Source organism: Mustela erminea, chromosome 2 (genome assembly GCF_009829155.1).
Source record: "Mustela erminea isolate mMusErm1 chromosome 2, mMusErm1.Pri, whole genome shotgun sequence".
NCBI classification, from domain to species: Eukaryota; Metazoa; Chordata; class Mammalia; order Carnivora; family Mustelidae; genus Mustela; species Mustela erminea.
Window position 1 is genome coordinate 101,584,279 of NC_045615.1, and position 22,622 is coordinate 101,606,900.

The 22,622-nt window shown below is 54.2% G+C and overlaps 1 protein-coding gene across 1 annotated transcript in view; it reads left to right on the forward strand.

Annotated features, from left to right (window-relative positions):
• The window catches only part of LOC116582476 (epididymis-specific alpha-mannosidase-like), a 49,208-nt gene extending 29,869 nt beyond the window's left edge, over positions 1 to 19,339 (forward strand). Inside the window, exons 7-19 of the mRNA XM_032329891.1 lie at positions 598 to 796; positions 2,151 to 2,341; positions 3,255 to 3,393; positions 4,972 to 5,123; positions 6,717 to 6,973; positions 10,359 to 10,550; positions 11,395 to 11,647; positions 12,738 to 12,848; positions 12,929 to 13,121; positions 15,265 to 15,402; positions 16,861 to 16,973; positions 17,804 to 17,924; positions 19,118 to 19,339. Of these exons, the coding sequence (XP_032185782.1) occupies positions 598 to 796; positions 2,151 to 2,341; positions 3,255 to 3,393; positions 4,972 to 5,123; positions 6,717 to 6,973; positions 10,359 to 10,550; positions 11,395 to 11,647; positions 12,738 to 12,848; positions 12,929 to 13,121; positions 15,265 to 15,402; positions 16,861 to 16,973; positions 17,804 to 17,924; positions 19,118 to 19,245 (2,187 nt within the window). The 3' untranslated portion in view covers positions 19,246 to 19,339. The remainder of the gene's footprint in view (positions 1 to 597; positions 797 to 2,150; positions 2,342 to 3,254; positions 3,394 to 4,971; positions 5,124 to 6,716; positions 6,974 to 10,358; positions 10,551 to 11,394; positions 11,648 to 12,737; positions 12,849 to 12,928; positions 13,122 to 15,264; positions 15,403 to 16,860; positions 16,974 to 17,803; positions 17,925 to 19,117) is intronic.
• The last annotated feature ends 3,283 nt before the right edge of the window (positions 19,340 to 22,622 follow it).

Here is a 22,622-nt window from a genome sequence, read left to right on the forward strand (position 1 = left end):
GCTCAAGGTCAGCAAATGTGAGTCATAGCTATTATCACTGATATACATAATTTTATCATTAAAATTAGTGATGTTGATAATTAGTAATACAGATATATGTTCAGAATAGCTCAGAGACTGAAATAAGTTAGACAAATATCTATTCTATATATTTTCACTTATACGCAAGATCTAGAAAAACCAAACTGATGGAAATAGGGATTATATTTGTGGTTGCCAGAGGTGTGTGTGGGGGAAGGTGGGGGAATTGGGTGACGGTGTTCAAAAGGTACAAATGTCCAGGTATAAGATAGATAAGTGCTTGAGATATAAAACATGATTAAAGGAAGGACGGAAGGAAGGTAGGGAAGAGACAGAAAGGAATATAGGAAGGGAGAAAGGAATTAAAGAAGGGAGGGAGGGAGGAAAGGGTTAGGAAGGAAGGAAAGGAGGAATGTAAGTAGGTAGGTGCAAGAATGTACTTGGGGAGCTGGTTGGAGCTTCTGCAAGGAAGAGTGGGAGGGCCCCTGGTGGGGGTGATGAAGGCTGGACTTGGTTCTTCCTGAACTGGGCTCTGCCCTGGAATTCCAAGGTTTTGTGCTGTGTCCTGGCCTGCAGGGGTGTGACAAGCAATTCTTCAACGCTTCACAGCAGTTTGCCAACATGGACATTCTGCTGGACTACACCAACTCTTACAAATCCAGGCTGGGCATCTCTGTGGAGTATGCCACGCTGGCCAAATACTTTGGTGCATTGCAAGCTACCAATGTCACCTGGCACGTCCGTGAGCACCAAGACTTCCTGCCCTATTCCTCAGGTATGACCCCGTGCAGGTTGGTTGCAGATCTGGTGCTGGGGAGGGTGCCCACCGAGTCTGCTCTGCCATGCTGATGGAGCTTTTGAGGGTCACTGGGGCAGAGATGGCCCCTGCTCCCCACACCCGCCCCCATATCCTGTCCCACCTAGCTATCCTAGGATTGATACTATACTCACAGAAGGGCTCCAGAGCTTCCTATTTCCACATCCACAAGGCCTTGGCCGGCCGCCTTCACCCAGGAGGGCTACAAGGCTGAGAGCATGGTTACAGTTGAGGTGGGAGGGGCAAATTGATGTGGGCGGGGTTACACTTGCAGTTCAAGTGTAACTACTTCCTTGTGGGCGTGGTTACAGTCCAGGTAGGGGAGGCTACGTGAGTGTGGGCGTGGCTATGCTGAAGTGGGCGGGGCTACACTGAGGAGGGAGGAGATAGGACAATGTCCTGCAGGTGTTCTGAAGGGGCTTGATTTGGTGCAACCCTCCAGGAGAGATAATGTTTATGTGGAGAGTGGACAGGTGCAGTGATCCCTGGTCCCTGCTCTGAGTCACTGGGGATTTAGAGCTTAGGCTGCAGGGCGCCCCTGCCTGACCAGGACACTCAGCCTGCTGGAGGAGCTGTGGACAGTGTGGTCTCCTGACCATACAGCCTGTAGCCTTTCCCCGGATCACAGGGCTGGCTACCCTTCCTGGTGAATTCAGGTCATGTGGGAGAAGATCAGGGAATGGAGACACTCCCCAGCCTGGGAGAAGGCAGAAGGCAAGAACAAGAGGGACAGTCAACCACCTGTGGGACCCAGCCATGCTGCCAGGAGGCACCCAGCCCCCCTCCTCCCACCCAGTCTTAGTCAGGAGTCATTCCCTATGTGCAGGTCCACACAGCAGACACGGGATCCCTCAGCTCTCCCCGATCCCACCTCCCTGGGTGGCCAGTGGAACCCCAGCGATTGCAGGCTTGTCTCGGACTCTCCATTGCCCCCGAGTCACATGCCAGCACTCAAAGGCCTGTGTCAACTGGGTGCTGCCAACTTGGCTCCCATCTCCCCCACCGCACCTGGGAGGTGTCCCAGACCCTTGGCTCACAGGCTGTTACAGGTTTCCCAGGTCCACCCTGGGCTCTCTGGTTCCCCATCCCAGGCCTGGTCCAGCCCAACCTGATCCTCACAGTTACCCCAGCCCCTCTCTAGAATCCCTGGACCATTCCTGGCCTGGCTGGAGAAGGAGTCTATGGCAGCCCCCATAGGTGACCCAGGCAGAGCCAGAGCCCAGACCCCAGCTTCCCTAGCTCTACTGGGACTAGATCTCAGGAAGCCCCCAGGCCAGGGAGACTCAAGCCAACTGCCAGCCCTTCTCTCCAGGTCCACATCAGGCCTGGACCGGCTTCTATTCATCTTGCAACCAGCTCAAGGGGCTGGCCAGGCGAGCCAGCGCTCTGTTGTATGCTGGGGAGTCCATGTTCACACGCTCTGTGTGGCCAGTCCCCCACCAGCACCTGGACCTGGACTGGGCCCTGAAGCAGCTTCAGCAGCTCCGCTGGGCTGTCTCTGAGGTAACGGCACCCCTCTCAGCAACACAATCAGGTTGGAAACCTCCTGTGCAGTGCACTTCCCCAGCCCCTGATCACTAGATGTCCACGTTTCAGAAGAGAACACCGAGGTGGCCTGTGGTCCCATGACAGGTGCAGGTGGACCCTGGGCCAAGGCCAGAACTGTGCTCTGATAGCCTTCAGCTGGTAGTTTCAGTAGGCTTTAGAGCCAAATTTACCCAGAGGGCAAAGGGCAAAGAGAAGCAGCATTAGTGTTCTACATTCCTGCATGGATTCAATCCCACTCCACTGTGTGTCCTCAGGCTCAGGACTTCCCTCTATGAACCTTACTTCCCTCCCTGTACACTGAGAAGCTCATGCCTACCCAAGGATGGTGGGGCAACTGAATGTGTGAATGTACATAACCTGCTTGGCACGGTGGCTGCCCCACAGCAAGTTGTTCCCAATGTTCTGTCTCATGTGTCCCCACTGTACAGATGGGAAAACTGACAGAATGTGTCACTGTGTTGGGAGCGGAGTGAATAGATTGAGCCATTGGAGTAGTCAGGACACATAGCTTTAGCTGGTGGGGCCTCAGTTTCTCTTTGGGGAAGACAAGCTCATCCCATGTCCACTTTGGTACAGAGAATGGAGGGTGCCTGGAGCATCCCAGTGGCACTCACAGGCAGACTGCACAGCAGAGGTGAAGCTGGGGTGGGTCCCTTGCAGATGTCTGTTTTCTGCCCAAGCTAGAGGACTCAGTGGGTTTCTGCAAAGTCATCAAACCTCTGGTCCTCAGTTTTCTACTCTGGAATATGGTAGGGATGTCCACCTGCTCCATTAGAATCTGGTGAGAGGGAAGGAGAGCCAGACTCCAGGAGGTGGTCTGCAGAGGCAGGCCCGATCCAGAGTTTCCCCCACTCTGGTTGGGACCCAGGTACAGCACCATGATGCCATCACTGGGACTGAGACCCCCAAGGTGAGAGACATGTACGTGAAGAATCTGAGGTCAGGGATGCAGGGTGTGCACGAACTGATGGCCTCCATTTTCCAGGACAGGACCCCGGCATTCTCAGGTAAGCAAGGCCCCTGTGGGATGGCCCTACCTGTCTGGGAGGGGGCTCTGAACCCTTTTGAGCGGAGCTGGGGGTCATGGAGAGGACCTGAACAACCTGAGCTTCAGATCTGTAACCATATCCCTTGTGCATCCCTGAGCCCTTGGTCTGAGCTTGGCAAGTGCCTTGACTCCTCTGAGCCTCCATGTTCTGTGTGTGATGGGAAGATGGGGAGGTCACCACTGAAGCCCGTCCTAATAGCCAACTGAGTTAGGTGTTTGATCAGCACCCAGCTTACAGTGTTTACTGCTATGCCTGGAGAGTCTGTAAGCTAAGAGGTGCTCTTGTCCTCACTGTGTAGCTGAGGACACACCAGAAACAGAGACTGTGGACATGCCCGGGGTCACCCAGCTGGGAGGAGCAGAGCTAGAATTGAACCCAGGGACTGAGCTGCAGGATTGCAGAGGATACAGGTGTTCTCAGGGACATGACCCCGTCTGGATTGCCCAACTCCCTCCTAAGTTCAGTTTGGGTGCTGATTCCAGGCCCTTTGACAGCAAAGGTTTCACACATCCGGAGTAACAGATCATGCAGCCTGAGACTGGGAATTGTGAACCAGAAAGTCATGGGGCACTGGGACACCTCGGCCTCCCTCCCAGTGCCTGATGTCGTGTGCACAAGGCCTGCTGCAACCTTCCCAGCACCCCACCTCAGCCTGCGCTCTGTCATGGTGCACCTCACATCTGACCTCCCTGCTCACCGGGTCTGCACTTCCTTCCGTCTGCATCTGTCGGCAATGCTGTCTGACCTTCAGACCAGTGAAGGCCCTTGGGGACCATGCATGCAATGCCCAGCGTCACAGCCCACTGATCTGGGGGTTGGCTGGAACAGAGAGCAGCAGCAGAGCTGGAACTGAGTTTGATTTCCCTGCCAGGAGGGGCCGTCCATTCCCATGACCTCACCAGGGTGACTTGTCTGAGCAATGAAGGGGTGGAGGTCAGGAAAGGTGTCCCAGCCACAGGGAACAGCGTGGGCAGGGGCACGGGGCTGGAAAGTGTGTGATGTGTTCAGGGGCCCAGGATTCATCAGATGAGCAGAGTTTATCTCACTGGGAGTAACGAATGGACAGAGAAGTAACCCAGAGTCACATCACTGGGGCTCAGACACTGGGCTAGGTGATTGGACTGGACCTCCAGCCTTCCGGGAATTCTCCAGTCCTTCCCAATGCCAAGGGCTCAAAGGAAGGTGTGTTGGGAGCCACACCTTAGTAGCTGGTCAGGTCGGACATGTGACTGTACTTCTAGGGGCCTCAGTTCCCTTGTTAAACTAATGGGGCTGTCAGGGTTGATGTGTAAGGAGCATGGGGATCCTCTCAGTCCAGAAGGACACAGTGTTATCCCTTCCAGCATCCCTGGCCTGGGGAATGGACACAGAGCCCTGAGCAGAGTATGGGGCCTGTTGGTGTAGAAGATCACTAGCTCACTGGTCCTATACTCAGTTCCCCCGGTAACTCTGCAGGAATGTTTCTCTTCTGCCTCAGTTTCCCATGTAGCCAGGACCCCCAGGGGTGTTGGGTGAATCCAATGGCAGCTGGTAAAGCCAATTCTCCGTGTGCAGACCCAGAAGCTGGGGGACACATTGCTGTGGTCTACAATCCCCTGGCTTGGACGGTCACCACCTTTGTTACCCTGACTGTGGGCTTCTCCAGGGTCAACGTCACAGATGAGTTCGGCCAGCCGGTGGCTGCACAGGTATGGCCCTGACAGCGTGCACAGGGGCACACTTGCTGCCGCTGACATCTTTTCCAGTAGGGCACTTCCTGAAGTGGGAGCAGTTCACATGAACACGTGGCCATTGGGGCCACACCTGGAAGACACCCCATAGAGACCCTTATCTAGTAAGGTCAGTGGGATCCACAAGGGGACTCTCACTGGTCTGTGAGCATCTGAAGTGCCTAGAAGTCCCAGCACTGTCCCCTCCCTGGAGGGTCTCCTGGGTGGCCTGCCCTGGTTGAGAGGCTTCTCCTCATGCCCTGGACATGGGGCATATTTATGTTCTCATGCAAACATCCACTTTCTGTGGACAGGCCCTCAGCAGTCTTCAGAGGGACACTTTGCAGAGATGTTGATTGTCCAGGCTGGCCCAGCTGCCTGTGTCTGCACACCCAGACACCAGTGTGTGGTCTGTCCTCATTTCCTACCACTGCCTGGAGCCAGCCGAGGGGCCCAGGGACCCTGCCTGTCCCCCAGTGCCAGGGTTTCCCTGCGGACATGCAGGAGGTGCTGATATCAGCCACTCAGCAAACACTCCCGGAGGCACATTCTGGTCCTGGACAGCAGCACCACCATGGGGAATGGGCAGGTCAGACACTTAAAGGACATGTGTGGTGTGGAGTGATGACCTGGGGAGCCAGGGTAGCAGAACTTGGTTGATGCAGGAGGAGAAGGAGTTCATCTGACCTGGGCAGGGAGACGGGATGGTGTTGGTTTCAGCAGACCCAACCCCTAGCACCCTCTTCTTCACCCACACACAACACCACTCTGAGTAAACACACTCAACAAATATTTTGGAGTCCTACTGTGTGTCAGGTTCTGGCCTAGTTCCGGGCTTCCTTAATAACCAAGCCCATGAAGTCCCTGTCCACAGAGGACTCATATTTTCACCCTGGGAAACAGGCAGGAAACCAAATAAGAACGTGTGGAATGTGACAGATGGTTGTGTTCTGACGAGGAAGATTGACAGAGCTGGATGGGGGCAGAGACAGGGTATGTGTGTCCCACAAAGCTTGGGATGGGATGGTGTGTGCAGCCATCCTCGGCTTGCTGATAGGGCCCCCAAGCTTCCCATGGGGGCTCAGATGCTGCATGTTTCCCCTGGAAAGTGAGGGGCTCAGTTGAGTGTGCCCAGTGTCCTTCTCTATCCCTCCCAGGTCAGGGGACAGGGTGATGAGGAAGATGGTGGGGTGAACAGAAAAATGTCCCCTAGGGAAATTGAAGGGTGTGAAATAAGGGACTTCAGAGAGAAGGCTCTCCAGGAAGGGGAAATAGCATGAGCAAAGGCTCTGAGGTACGAAACAGCGGGGGTGCTGAGAAGGGAGGGCAGTGGCTGATGCTGGAGTCTGAGGAGGGAGGGAAGCTAGGGAAGGAGATGGTGCTGGGGCAGGATCTCTGTGAGCAGGGAGGATGCCTGAAGGGAACTCAGCACAGACCAATGATGGAAAGACCCTACTGTCCATGGGTAATGAGCACCCTGCCCAGGAGGTGTGCAGTCACAGTATAGTGAGGACACTGAGGGTCCTCCTGTCCTGAAACCCACTATATTGTTTTGTTCTGCTGGTGTTTCAGGTTCAGGAATCGAAGGAGAAGGAAACAGCTTATGACTTGCATGTGCTGACCACAATCCCGGGCCTCAGTTACCGACAGTACATTATCAAGCGCGCCCAGGGGACTCAGGGTGCCACACCTGTCAAAACATCCAAATTTGTCCGTAGGACAAAGACACATGCTGGTTCAGGGGGCAGGCACCTAATTCGTGTGGAGAATGACTGTTACACTGTGTTCCTGGATGCTGACACTAACCTCATGCACAGCATCTTGGAGAGGTGAGGCACAGCCATTGCTGACTCTGAGGCAGAGGCGTATGCTGAGGCCTGGGCATGTCATATCCCTGTGTTCTTGCCAGCTGCCTGTGTTCTTGCCAGCTAGGGGAATCACCAGAAAGGGGTGAAGGCCCTCGTGTATTACTATTTTAATTTCTGCGTTTGTGAGGCCAGACCAGTACAAGTCTTGACCCTTGTGCCACAGCTATTGATCCATATCCAATCCATATCCAATAACCACCCATGCATTCATCAGCTTACCTGTCATCCATCCACCCATCCACGCACCCCCCATCCATCCATCCATCCATCCATCCATTCTTCCTTCCATCCATCCATCCATCCATCCATCCATCCATCCATTCTTCCTTCCATCCACTCCCTGTCCATCCATATACCACTTACTTACCATTCATTCACTCCCACACATACATCTATCACTTATCTTTTGATCTACCTATGTATCTGTTTTTCTGTCCATCCATCTGTCCATCCAGCCAATAATAACCTTCTTCTCCTTCCTTCCTTCCTTTCTTTCATCCATCATTCCTTCCCTCCATCAGCTATCCTTGATCATCCATTTATTCAACTAACCAACCACACTTCCATCCACTAACCCCCTACAACCATCATTTTATATCCACACACCAAATCACCCAGCCACCCATCAGCTACCCCTCCCACACACCCTCCCATCCATCATCCTCCATCCATGCATACATCCAAACACCCATTCTTCCATCCATCCACTATCCTCCCAGTTGTCTCTATATTCATCCTACCTTACAACCATCCATCCATCCACTCACTCACTCAACCATCCACCCATCCATTCACTCACCTCCCATCCATTCATATATCTATCTGCCTACATACCTAACCACACACTCTCCCATACGTCTGTATATCCACCTACTTACCGATTCATTCACACCTACACACATCTATCCATCCACTTATCATTTGACCTATCCATGTCTGTTTATCATTCCTTTCATCCAGCCAGCCAGCCAGCCATTCATCCATCCATTTACACATCCATTCATTCAGTAATTGTTAATAACAAAGAAAGCAGGTGACTCCCAAATAAAAGCCTCTCAGATGTTTTGGGGCCAGCCTTGTCCACCCCCAGGTCACATCCCAGAAAGTTGCATTCCAGCTGCATTTCCTGATGTGACCTCCCAACTGGATTGGAAGTGGAGAAGGAACAGGAAGTCTGGGAGGAGCAGCGGGCAGAAAGTGAGGAGAAGGAAAGAGAAGGGAGGGAGGAGCATGGGTGTGAGGTGAGTGGTACCTGGAGCTCACCCTGAGGGCAGCTGTGCACAGCTCTGGAGCCTCACCACACTAGGAAGTTTTCCATAGGGGGACCCCATCAGAGCCGGGTCCTTGTCATTCTAAAGATCCCCTTGAGAGAGGGTGTGGCAGGTAGAAGGAGCTGACTGCAGCCCCCTTGGGTGGGGAGGGGAGGATGGGGAGAGCAGTAGAACCCGGGGCGGCCAGGCAACTTCTGAGCCTCCCTGGTCAGAGCAGAGTCCCCAGGCTGGCCTTGGGATGCGTGTCCAGTCAGACCTGACGCCCAACTAGACAGCCCCACCTTGCCTTCCCTATGTGCAATTCACGAAGGCCTCATCCTCAGCCATGACCCTTTACTCAGCATGTCCAGTAGTACACTCTTGGCCTGTTGACCATCCCTTCACCCCTGTCTGTCTCTGTTCCTTTTGGCTGGATGAGAACTGGGTGCTCCTTAGGGTCCCTGAAATCCCCTCTGGGGTAAATCAATGGCCCAGTGCCTGACCACTGGTCACAGAGAGAGGAGCTGTAGAAATGGAGAGCAGTGGCTCAGAGGAGTCTTGGTCAGCAGGAGGCACCTGGAGCCAGGCCTGAGGAGTGGAAGAGCCAGAGAATTCATGGGCACAGATGAGGGGACAGCTGTTCCATGGCAGGACCCTCCTGTGCAGGGCCCGAGGGGGCAGCCACCATGTGCAGAGACCACCCCAGGGCAGGTTGGGTGGAGGGACCTTCTTTGTCACAGGATAGCACTATGGATAGAATTTGCTGACCAAACAGCTCAGCCATGGAAATGTTCCCCGTCTGTGGGGTTAGGACACTCAATGCTCAAGTGAGCATCATCAGTCATGGCCCCTCTGACTCTTCTCTGTCTCTGGATTTGTCTAAATTGGACATTTTATACCAGGGGATGAACTCCATGCAGCCCTGTGGGGTTGGCTCCCTCCCCCTAGCATCCTGTGTCCGAAGTCCATCCATGCTGCTATGGGCATGAGCGTCTCGTCCCCCCTCAGGCTCGGTGTTATTCCCACAGCAGATGGAGCATGTTTTACTCCTCCAGTCTCTAGCTGACGGCACCTCGTGGAGCGGATGCAGGGAGTAGGCGGCAGGCAGCCTGCAGCCAGAAGGGAAAGGGTTTGGGCCAGACTAATGAGCAGAACCTTTTCTGGCCTCTTCAGAGGGGCCAGAGGGGCCCTTCTCAGATGACCCCCTGCCTTCCCGTCCATGCCCAACACAATAGCACAGAAATCCCCCAAATGGGTGTGGAAGGGACACTTCTTTATGTTCTGTACCTGCAGACCCATGCCCCGATCCCAGTACGTGGCTGTGCCTTGACCACACACAGAGGTACAATCCATACACGTGTCTACACCATCCATGTGTCTACAGGGCTCTGAGTTTCTGCCCATTCTTCCCCCACCCTCCGTCCCAACCCCAGTATCTGAACCGAATGGGATGAGCCCAGATCGTGCGGTTGGAACAGAACCTGAGTCCTGACTTGGGCTCTTCCCAGACATCAGGTCCTGTGCCAGGGATTAGGGCCTCCAGCCTCGCGGGCCTCGGGAGTGAGGTGGGTTCATATTCCCTGCCCTCGGGAGTCAGGAGGAGGCGGCGAAGTGAGCGAAGGTGCTGGCTCTTTACATCTGGGTGCCTGGGGGTCCGCATGATGAAGTCCTTGCTTGTGCTCCTTGGGGTTCCTCTGAAAGGTGTGGGTGGCCCTGCTGGCTGCCTGATGACCAGGCACCACCTCCAGGGGACGTTCCCTCTGGGCAGCTTCAATACCCTCTGCTTACGCCCTTGGGATCCTGTTATACAGCTTCTGTCACTCTCCTGCGTGGGGTCCCCCCAGCACATGGAAGGATCTAAGGCCACTTGGCTCAGGGGAGAGGGTGTCTCACAGACGTTATCTGAACCACGTGCATAGGTGTCACTGAGCGGCCTCGTGACTGTCATCGAGGTTCTGCTGAGGTCTCTTTACTCTGCTTCTTATGGAGATGGGTGTCTGCATAGAAGGCTGTTTACCAGCTCCCAGATGACAAGGACAATGCTCGGGACACACGTGCATGAAGAGAATACTGCTTTCCTTTTCCTGTCTCTGCAGAGAGAGTAACAGCACAGTGCGGGTGACCCAGGAGTTCATGGAGTACCATGTCAACAATCTTGAGTTTGAGGAACTCAGTTCTAATTACTACCTATTTTTACCCAACGGTACTGCTGAACCAGCATGGGAGGGTGTGAAGTTGGAGATTGTGGCAGGAAAGCTCATGACTGAGATCCGGCAGTTCTTCTACAGGTATGCTGGCACATGTACAAGGAAGTCAGGGTCCATGAGTGTTCCTGACACTGGCTCATTCCCAGAGGTAGTCGGAGCCAATACATGTCCCTGAGACCAGATCGTTCCTGGAGGGAGTTGGGGCCCATACGTGTCCCTAACACAAGGTTGTTCCCGGAGGGAGTCAGCGTCCATGCGTGTTCCTGATACCAGCTCATTTTTTATGGGAGCTTGATGCAGACATGATTGTTCCAGAGTGGGGCATCCTGGCCCCACTGCATGGGCTGTACATCCTGGCAGGTGTCCAATGTCAGAGCTGGGACAGGAACCCACAAGGATAATGACTTACACCAGAAGTTGTGTGACAGCACAGACCTAAGCCATCCAGGTCAGGCCTCCCAGCTCCGTATTATCGGGGGACCAGGCTTTTCCCATTATATTTCTGGGGCTACCCAGAAACCTCAAATGAGGATCAACCTGCAGGCCACTCAACTGTACCCCAATTATACAGCCTACCCTGGGCACTAATGCCCTGTCTGACACAGCCTGAGCCCAGACCTCCCGACCGACACCCAGATATCTGGCCGCACACTGAGTTCATGGCAGGATGAACTCCCTGACTCTCTGCCTGACTCTCACCCAGGATGGCTCCCTGACTCTCTGCCTGACTGCAAGAAGGAGGGAGGAAGAGAAGGGGTCATGGAAACAGGAGGGAAGGAGAAGGAAGAGAGGAAAGAAGGAAAGAAGAAAGGAAGACAAATGGGGAGGGAGTGAGGAAGGGACGGAGGGACGGATGAAGGGGAAGGAGGAGGGAGGGATGCCTGCAGAGTCCCGGAGCCTGACCCACTGAGTCCCAACTCTCCAGGAAGGAGAGAGACCGGAACCACACATATGCCATCTACTCCCGGCTTGCCCACGTGCCAGTCGGCCATGGTGGGGAGCTGCTCTGCCGTCGCATCGAGCAGGAGTACCGGGTGGGCCCCTTGGAGCTGAACCGTGAGGCCGTCCTGAGGACCAGCACCAGTCTCCACAACCGGCAAATCCTCTACTCGGACAGCAACGGTTTCCAGATGCAGCGGAGAGTCTTCCGGGAACACGCGACCAACAGCATCGCTCGGGTAGGCCCTAGGATGCCTGCTGGACCTGTACCCATGGGGTGGCCCTGATGGCCCTTTTCCAGAAGGCCAGAGCAGGAAGCCCATTCCAGTACCAGATGAGAGCCCCCTTGCCCACCTGTGCTGGAAGACCCCATCTTGGGTCACCCCTGGTGTCTGAAATCCAGTGCCACCATAGGCACTGGGTGGTCCCTGTCCCTGTCTGTGCCTCGGTTTCCTTTGTGTAAGATGAGTGCCTCCTCAGGGGGTCATTCTAAGATTTCTGAGCTGATGCTTGTCAAAGGCTTAGAGGGCCTGACCCCCGCCAGGTGCTGTGGCAGAGACACTGCCTGGCAGCTCGTTCCAAGTGATGAGTGTGGCCTGAAGCCACACATCAGCTCCCCCACCCTAGGCCTCCAGCCTTGGGACCCTGGGCAAGTGGGTTGGCCTCGCTATGGCTCCACGCTGTCCTGATGGAGGGAATAACAATGGTCCCCAGGACTGGGAGGGTCAGTGGGAACAATTCAGGTGAAGCCCCCTTGGGGGGTCTCCTGTGACCCCCGTAATCATTAGTTCTTACTTCACCCGGGGGACCCAGAGGGGTATGTCCCCACCCTGCTCTCCTTGTGAGTTCTGGTCCCTTCATCCTGCCTGCTCACTCTCCCGTGCTGTGCAGGGGCTCCTTTTGCATCCTCCCTGGACATTTGCTCCAGCAGAGCACAGAGCGTGGGGAGTGTGGCTATTGCCCCAGACCACACTTGGCCCTTTCTCTCTGTAGCAACCCTCGGCCCAGCACCCATAACAGGTGGACCCACACACCCCCTCGCCACTCCTGCAGGAATGTGCGCAGTGGGTCTTGGCCCCATTGAATCGGTAGGGAAACTGGGGATTGAGTGGGCTCAGCCCAGATGGGCAGGAAGCAGTGGAGCTGAATGTCAATGACAGTTTGTTGGGCTCTTATGGTCAGAGCCTCTACAATAGTCTTCCTGCTGCACGCTGAGGAGTTGCTGTGTCTGTGTGGGGGATAGGCAGGGGTGACCCGAGGGGGACCTTGACCAGCAGTCCTGCCCGTACTTTGCCCTGACAGCCAGTCTGGCCATGTTTTTGTGCACAGAATTACTACCCCATGGTTCAGTCTGCCTTCATCGAGGACAGCCAAAGCAGGCTGGTGCTGCTGTCTGAGCAGGCACATGGCGTCTCCAGCCAAGGAAATGGCCAGGTAGAGGTAGGAAATGGACACTTCTGGCTCCCCAGGGTGGGTGGGAGCAGGTGGGAGGGGGCCCTTCAGACAGCTTTCCCCTGCAGGTCATGCTCCATCGCCAGCTGTGGAACAACTTTGACTGGGCTCTGGATTATGACCTTACACTGGACGATACCTCTGTTGTCCACCCTGTGCTCTGGCTCCTGCTGGGACCCCGGCCGCTCACCGCGGGGCTGCGCCAGAGGAGTGGGCTGGCGCTGCAGCACAGACCCATAGTGCTGTTAAGAGAACTGAATGGTAAGGGAGTGTTCATACCAGAATGAGCCCACCTGGCCAGGTAGACCTGGGGAGGGGTGTGGACCACCCCTGATCTGGACAACGTTGGGCAGAAGGGAGCTCAGGGTCTCTGATCCAAAGTCCTCATATAAGGTGTAGGCGAACTTGGGCAAAGAGGTTCAGGGTTCACTTAAGTTCATATAGGTGGTGGGAGCATTTCTGAGACACACCCATTCCACCTTCTGCCTTTTCCCTGAGTTTCCTTCATTTTTGCTCTGATGTCTCTTTTTCTTTCTTAATATGACACATATGGCTTCACAGATAGAAGATCAACATTAAAAGACTTGTTTTATGTGACTTCTGGGTATGCTGTCACCAGGTGAGGGAGATTCCTCTCCATGGTCTGATCTGCAAAGCTCATGAATTCCCTCCACTCAAACCCCTACTGACTTAAAACAGGCTGTGTCTGTATGAAAATAATTGAACATAGGTAATGATCTGTTTAAAAATGGTACATTCAAACAGCAATTAAAAAATGAAACAGTTAGATACAATGTCATATCTGTCTCACCAATCCTTGAACTTTTTCTGTTCTACTCACTTGCAGAGGTTTTGATGAGAATGTGGTTATAATTTCTGCTTGCCTCAGTTTTAGAGCAGGACCCTCCCAGGTATTTGAGGCAAGGAGGCTGGTGCTCACTCTGGTATGAAGCACGTATGAGTGCCTGCCGTGTGCTGCACACTGGGGATGGGTACGGCCAGGCCCCTCCTGAAGGATTTGTCCTAAGCTCTCCACTGGGGAGCTGTGCTCATATACATCCCAGCTTCAGGGAGCATAGGGAGAGGTACTGGGTAAGAGTCTGCGACCTTGTGTGTTGGGGACCAAGATCCTGGAGAAGATCAGTATCAACTTGGAAGGGGGTCATTGAGTTTCTCTTGTTTGGAGGTAATAGACACGGAAGGCGCTGCTGGTTGGGTGGAGTGTGGACAAGTTCCTGGATTCAGAGCAGCTGGACAAGAGGTGTGGGCAGGCGAAGTGGGGGCAGGGCAGCTGCGGTCACAATCATCCTTCCAGGATGCCATGAGTTGCCTGCCTCTGGATCTCAGGTTCCCTATTCCAGAGAGGGGATCTGATTGGCCAGCAGGCAGGTGCTCCAGGATGAGTCAGTTGTTCCTTCCAGGAAGCTGGGAGCCCTTTCCACAGAGGGGGATGGCCCTGTGCCTGAGGAGGGCCCATGGCTAGGTCAGGATCTTTCACTGGCCCCACTCTGGTCTCTCCTGTTTGAAAGTGAGAGAAATTAAACATTTACTGGCTGAGCCCTCAGCAAACTCTACCTGAGGTGTGTGCACATGACTGTGGGAAGGGCAGGGGTACAGTTGGTGCTCAGAGGGGTGGACCTTGACGAGTCCATCCCTCTCCCTCACTCTCAGCTGTGCTTTTCCCTGTCTGCAAACTTCTTTATCCCCCTTACCGGGATGACGCTGTGAACTCCTGTGTCATGCATACCCCCTTCCACACCATCCCCTGCAGAAGGACTGAGCTCAATCTTCCCAGGCCAGGTGCAAAAGTCCCATGGAAAGCTTCTGATTGGTGCAGAGAGGAGCTCGAGGTCTGAGCCTGGACCAAACAATGTGTCCTGGGGACTGCAAGGAGATGGTGCTCCAGCTGGAGCCTAGAGCTGAAAGGGCTTTTCCTGGAAGGAGGAGGGGGCTGAGGTGCCTTCTGAGCAGGGGGGCCATGAATGACAAAACAAGAGAAGAGCTGGCATTCCACAGCTTGCATTGAAATCAGGGCTCTGCCTGAACCTGCCCTGTGATCTGGAACAAACCCCATCACCTCTCTGGGCGGTAGACTCCCCATCTCTACTTTGAAATGGCTGGACTAGAGATTCAGGGTCCTTCTGGCTCTTAGACTCTGTGGTCTGAGCCCCTGGACAGGTGGGAGGAAAGGCATCCAGGTGGAATGATGTCCATGGACAGAGGCACGAGAGGGGATACCTGAAGTGCAGTGACCAGCAGGTGCTTCAGGCTGTCCTCCCTGTGGGGCACACGTGGGCAGGAGCTGGATTGTCTGAACAAGGGCACATGGTGTGCAGAGCTCTCACTGCCATGAGGAAGAGCCTGGACCCAATCCTTTTCCTGTCTCTGTGTGTCCGCCCCACAGAGACTGCCCAGAATCACCCAAGCCCCCAGCAACAAGAGCCCGTGACCCTGCCCCCAAGTCTTCACTTGCAGATCCTCAGCATCCCAGGCTGGAACTACAGCTCCAACCACAGAAAGCACCTACAGAATCTCCAGAAAGGTAAGGCAGGTGTCCAAGGGAGCCAGACTCAGGGCACCTCCCCTTGGCAACCTGGCCACATGTCCATCACCAGACAAAGTAGGCTTCTCTCAGAGTTGTCCTCCTTCTGCATGGTCACCTGATCCCTTTCTCTACCCAGGGGGAGGGCCAGGCCCACAGACGGGCTGTGGGGGACCAGAGTCACTCAGTAAGCAGGGTACACTGTGGACATGGACCCTAGCCCAGACCTGTCCATGCCCATTCTCTGATGGATCCCTGCTAACCCCACTACCAACCCCCAATCATCATCCACCATCTGCCAGACCCTCAGCCTTCAGTGCAGTCCTGCTTCCTCAGGGACTCCTCCTGGAGCCCTGAACAGCCAATCCCACTTGTCCTCTGAACCCAGGAAGCATGATTATCCAGAGCTTCCATTCATTCAATGAACAAATATCTCTTATGCCTGACACTGGGTAATCAGCGTTGACCAATGTAGGCAAGGCCCCTGGACTCACAGAGCTCTCCATCTAGAGGGGAAAGCAGTCAAGTCACCAGCCAGTGATGTTGGTGTTCACATTAAGCCCCCAGCAGGGCATCATGGAGGGCTCCCTGGTGGAGGTGACACTTGTCATAAACTGACTCTTCCTGTTGCCAAAGCTCCAACTGCACCTTATCTTCCCTTTTCCACTGTGAGGAGCTCAAAGGCAGAGCTGGCTGCCCCTGAGCCACCCTCTTGTCCCCTAGAGCCCCACCCAGGTCCTGCCAGTCACCAAAGACAGCTCAGTAGGAGTCCGCAGATTGAAGGAGGAAAATAAAGAGGCAACAGTCCAGATAACACTTTTATCTGATAAAGTGCATCTTGGGGACCATTGCTCATGCCTGCAGTCAAGTGATGTTCTAGCACTGAACTGTATTACCAGGAATCCCCCTGTCACAGATGCTGGGCAAGGAGCCTTCCCTACCAGGCAGAGCATTCCCTTCTCACTGGTGTGCGTGGCCCCATGCAAGAGAATAGGTATCCTGTAGACAGCTGGCTCCCAAATAGGAGAAGAAAGGGGCTGGCCTGGAGGTGCCCCAGACCTGTTGAATGAAGATCCCTCCTCCATGGAGAGCGGGGAGTGAGGGGCAGAGCAAGGTGAACCTCGGGGATGGAGTGAGACCACTCCCCCCACCCTGTCTCCCTGAGCTCAGAGTCACCGTATGAAGTAGTTGTGTCGTTCTGGACATCAGCAGGTCCTCACCCCACCCACACCCTCACCATCATCTGGAGACAGAGGACCTGCCTGACCCTTGTGATCCAATCCATAACCACCCCCTGGAACAGGAAGAAGGGATTTTCACACCCTGTGTGCAGCAATAGCATCAAAGGGACTGTGTCAGTGCCTCCCAGGGAGGATGAGGGTAGAAAGGGAACTGCAGGTGTCGCATGCTGGGCCCAGTTAGAGGATCATTGCTGATGGGCTCCTTCTGTCCCTGAAGGCCATGGAAGGAAGGCCAAGGCAGACCTCCGCCGTGTCCTGCTGCGGCTCCATCACCTGTATGAAGTGGGGGAGGACCCAGTCCTGTCTCAGCCCGTGAGTGTCAACCTGGAGGTAAGGGCCCTTCGACCCCTGGGACAAGCTCCCAGGCCATGGCCTGAAGCCCCAGCAGGCAGGCAAACCCCAGTGTGAAAATCCCCTCTGGCAAAGACCTCGGCAGAGATGCCTGGGGTGCTCTCGCTCACCCTGGAGTAGGCGCTGTGGAGGTATGTGGGCATCCCTCCCTCCTCTTTCTGCATTCTTGCTGCTTCACCTTTTCTGGTCCCTTCCTGGGTCACTGGGTCCCGTACCCGGCCTCCCCAGCATGCTGACTGTTTCTCTTTGGTTCATTGTCTGTGGTCACCTGCAGGCCCAGCCTCACAAGCAGATAGGTCTGCAGAAGCAGGAAGGCAGCGGCAAATGGGTTCTTGCTTCTGAGTGCCTTCTCCCTGTGTCAATGCAGGGAAGCTTCCCCAGGAGCCTTCCACCTCCTCGCCAGCCCTCCCTTCCTGGTCAGGCCAGAAGGGGCCACCTGCCTCCGTCCCTGCACAGGAGACTGGGTCCCTGCTTTCTTGGCACAAGGGATGGATAGCTACTCCTGGCCTCAGCCTGGGCCACCCCCTGAGCCATACTGGGGAGAGGGGGTCTGGACGATGGAGGCAGTTCCTGTGCCTGCCTCCTCTGGGTATGCTTATCCAGTGCAGTTCCTGGGAAAGCACGCTGATCCTGGTCTCAGTGTCCTCATCTGTGAATTGGGCACGGAGTTCCTCTGGGGATTTGCTGGGAGAATTCATGTGGTGGTGTATTGTGCCCCATGCGTGGGTGCCACCCCTACTCCTACTTTGCTTCTACTCTGATCTGGGGACTCAGGGGTAGCTCACCTTCCTTGTGCTCTTGTCCCTCAGGTCGTGCTGCAGGGGCTGGGACCGGTGGTGGAGGTGGAGGAGCGCTCGCTCACAGGGACGTGGGATGTGAGCACGCTGCACCGCTGGAGCTGGAGGACAAGGGATGGTCCCCACAGCAGAGGTTTGAGAGCTCCTGGTTCAGGCTGATCCTGGGAATCCCAGCCCTCCCCCAGCCTGGCTCAGGAGCTGGCCAGACCTTATTTAGATCCCAGCTATGCCCGTTATGGCCTGTGTGACCTTGAATGGGCTACTTGGCTTCTCTGATTCTGTACCATCCAGAATCTACCACGGGTCTGTGTGTGTGTGCATGCCTGTGCGTGTGTCTGCAGACCGCACCCCCTGCCTCTGTCCTGGGTGAGTCATATCCCAGGGGGTCTGATATCTGTCATGATGTGCCTCACACCACACACACCACACACACCATAGGCAGCTTCATGCTCCCCAGTCTTTCCCATGCTGTTCCCTCTGCCTGGATCACCATTGTCCTCTTCCCTCCGAGCTGCTCCTAAGCTTGGCGGAGTCTAGGGATGGGCCACATTCCTCTTCCATTCTCCTTTTCCTCTTTCCCCTCGTTCTTTTTTTCATGGGTATACTAGTGGATCATGGATGGATGGCTGGGTGGATGGATGAGTCTATGGAAGTGTGAGTGTTTGGATGGGTGAAAAGAAGGATGGATTCAGGGATGGACTAATGGATCATGGGTGGATGGATGGATTAATGGATGGGTGATGGATGATGAGTGAATAGATGGATTGGTAGATATATGATGAATGATGGATAGATGATAGATGAGTGGATACGTAGATGTGTAGATATGTTTTTCTCTTTGCAGGATGATGGATGGATGGATGGATGATCAATGGGTGATGGATGGATGGATGGATTAGTCTATTGGAGTATGAATGTTTGAATGGGTGGAGGGATGGATGGATTGATGGATGGACTAATGGATCAGGAATGGATGGATGGATGGATGGATGGGTGGAAGAATGGATGAAGAGGTTTCCCTCTCAAGGTAGAATTTAGTGGAACCCAGTAATAAAAAGTACAGCCCCACCAGATGGCCTCAGTGAGAAAGCTCTAGGAATCGAGTGCTATACCCCATGGAAAATGACGTCATGTATGGCCAGGACCACCTATATATTATGCGCATGGGAGGGCCAAAATGCAAGGGGCCCATGGCAGTGGGAGTCCTGGCAGGATGGGTCAACCAAGGGCCTTCAGCGAAGAGCCACAATAGAGTGTATGTGGGTGCAGTGGAAACGCCCCAGGGAAGCAGGTGGTTCTGAGGACAGACCACCTCTGCTCCCCCAGGCAGCTCCAGCTCTCACTCGACATCCCTGCAAGGCACGAAGGTCACCATTTACCCGAAGGAAATGCGGACATTCTTCATCCACTTCTGTAGCAGTGAGCTCTTGGCTGACTCTGTGAACTCAGGGTGACCCTGAGAGCCCCAGGAGAAGGAAGAGGACCCAGGACATGGAAAAGCAGCATGGGAGGATGAGCGAGGACCCCCCCCCCCCCGATAAACTAATGCAGAAAATGGTCAGATTGGGGATTTTGTTGTGCTTTAAATAAAAATTGCATTTCGCATGTTCTCCTGGGGCTCTAGAGCTGGCCTCTCCTGGGTGATGTCTGTATGCACACTCACATTCCTCGTGCCTGTGCAGGAGTCGTCAGGAAGCTCCCATAAGGCAGAGGGAAATACCCAGAGTGGCAGAAAAAGCACCTGCCACACAGGCTCCCGCCCCCTCTTGCCCAGACCACCAGTGTGATGTGCGGGCCTACTGTGTGCCTAATGATGGATGCGGGTGGGGTCCTGCCAGGATAGGGGGCCTTCAGAGTCTATGTGGGGGGGGGCATAAGACTCCATCCAGGAAGGCTGTGGAAAGATGACCCCCAGGCCAGCTGGGCTTTGTGGGAAGAGCAGACGCCTCAAGGCCTGAGCCCGGACAGGCTGGGTGCTGAGAGTGGGGCCAGGATCTGCTGGGTGTTTGTTTCTGCTCTCACTTCAGGGCTCCTGGGCGGCCCTCCATAGGCTGTGTCGGAGGTCCAGGTGCCCGGTGTCGTGTGACTCTCTCCTAGAACAGGGGCCTGGGGTGAGAGTGGGAGCCTGAAGAGGATTCCTAGCACCTTCAGCTGTATGGGGTTCAAGCCTCGGGGGACGGACAGTGCAGTGGAATCAGACTGTCCCTTGTCGTTTGAGGTACCTTTAGGGGTCTGCCTGTATCCTCTCATTTCCATTCTTGTGTGTGCCAGGCTGTGTCCTGGGCACCTGACAGATGGGACCTGGAAGCCTTCAGCACATTGTGTGGTCCGGATTCTCGACACTGTCAGTGTGATGCAGAGTCCTTCCCTGCGGCCTGCGGGCTCCACCTTGCACTCCAGCCTCGGGTCCCATCCTTCTCTGTGTCTGCCACATCAGCCTTCTCCCAATGCCTGTGACACCCAAGCACAGTCCCACCGCAGGGCCTTGGCCCATGCCATTCCCTCTTCCTGGAAACTCCTACCAGCTGGCCTGCACTGCTCCCTCCCTGACTCATTCATGTCTCTGCTCCAGGTCACCTTCTCCTCTGACCACTCTATAGCAGGTGCCACCAACACCGCCCTCCACCCTGCCAGTCTCCTCCCCTTCCAGGCTTTCTCTTCCCTTGTTCATTATGGCAGGGATTGGCTGTCTCCTACCCCTGGACATGTGCTTCACAGAGGAGGAAACTTCTGGCTTTTCCCCACTGTATCCCTAGGCTGGAAGCAGACGTAGGCACACGTGGCCCTCGATCAATGTTTAATCCCTGGATCAAAGATGCAGCAATGAAGGTTGTCTGTGGCTTCTGTTCAGAGAAGAATGAAATGGGGAAGATTGGGGTCACTCTGACCCTGTTGGCCTCATGCATCCAGGACAGTTGGCCTGGGACTGCCCATCTCCTGGAAGGGCCCATTCCTCCAGAGACCCTCACCCCAGCCTCAGTCTCCCCCAGGAGGGGCCCCGAGTGCATGTCAAGGCTCTAGGTGACCAGGTTGGTCATCTGATGTGAGTCCTGTAGTGTGTTGGGGGCTTCACCCCATGTCCAGACAGGAGCCCCAGGGCCCCACATGGCCTACCCCCTCTAGGCACCCAGGGTTGGTGGTTTAAAAGCATGACACGGGGACAAATTGCTCTGATCTGAGGGTGATCTGAAATCCTTCAGGGATTGGAGGGTGCTGGGTGCTCATGGCAATACAAGCTGACATGGGTGGTACGGCCACATCAGCCGAGGCAGCCCCGAGGGCGTCATACCTGCTAGCTGGTCTGCCACAGCCCAGCCTGGCTGAGATGCTGACATGGAGCTCCGGGACCTTTACAACTCTGGGGGAAGTAAGGGTGATCCAAAGCTTCCCTTAAGATGGAAGCACGAACCATAAATTATTCAGTGATCTGGATGCTGTTTGTGGGCAAATGGAAGCCCCACTCTGCTCCTACTTGCCCGGTGCCCATGATGCTGCTCTCGGATTCTGACTGCCTACCCTGTTGGACTCTCCACGTAGAAAGGGAAAGGCTCAGGCTCCAGCAGTTCTAACCATCTGGCTGATGCATCTCGGACTGTCTCTGCCCAGCTGGAATCTGAATGATTGCCAGGGGTCCCTGAGTAACCCAACGTTAACCAGCAGAAGAACCACCCAGCCGAGCCTGGCCTAGATTGCAGAATCATGAGCAAATACATGGTTGTTATTTTAAACCACTGAACTTGGGGGTGGCTTGTTACATATCAACAGCCAACTGATATCCTAAGTAAGACCCATCTACTCACTCACTATATCCTTCTCTGAACTGGTCCCCTCAAGATCAGCTCTGACCTTCTGGGCATATCACTCCTTGCTTAGAACCCAGTGTCCTTATCTATCAAAAAAGAAGGTATATGATTACCGAAGTACTTTTTAGCTCTGAAAATTCTGTAACATTGAAAGACCTCAAACAGGTTAGAATGAGCTTCAGAGCATAAAACAATGACACATAGTGTTCAGTTCTTAAGAGGGATAATTTGGCCACTGTTTTAATTGCAGTGTTTAAAACACCTTGAACATCTCAGCCAGGAAATTGTATATGAAACTAGTTTTCCTGTGGTTAAAGGACAATTGCAACATTAAGACACTCTAGCTTGAAAACAAAGGGTAAAATTTGAAGGCGGTATCCCAGACCCCTTCTTGAGAAATGGCGAATCAGTCTGTGTCTTGGTTCTTCCCAGAACTATCCAGAAGGCTAGTGCCATGTGTCAAAGATTTATGAGCTAAAGCACAAGAGGTATTCAGGAGAGAAAGTTGAAATGCCATTTAGAAATTAGCAAGTGCAATGAAAAAAAAAATCAATTGAGCCTCTGGCAGAAAAATGAGTGAGTGGAGTGGAAACCTTTACACCAGAGGAAATGGCATGTTCAGGAAATCTACCAGAAACCCAACCAAATGAATCCATTTTTACTTCATTACATTCAAGAGATTTGTATACCTCTGATCCAATTAAGTGCCCTTGCTGGGAGCCCATATCTACCCCAGTGCCCACCTGCACAGGTGTGAGCAATGCCACCCTATACCATCTTTTCCATCTTCTCTTTAATCTGGCTCCAGCACCTTCTAGCTGCATGATCTTAGCTCTCTGTGACTTAGTTCCTTCCTTTGGTTTCCATGATGCTGAGCAATACCTACCCTCTCTTCCCTTCTATTCCAACAATGGACTTGAGTAGTGCCTGGCAGGGTGAGTGTTCACTGTCATCAGTGGTCTTCAGCCTCTTTCCCTGCACCCCACATGTTTAGCTTATATTCTTGTTGACTCCATTTACACAACACA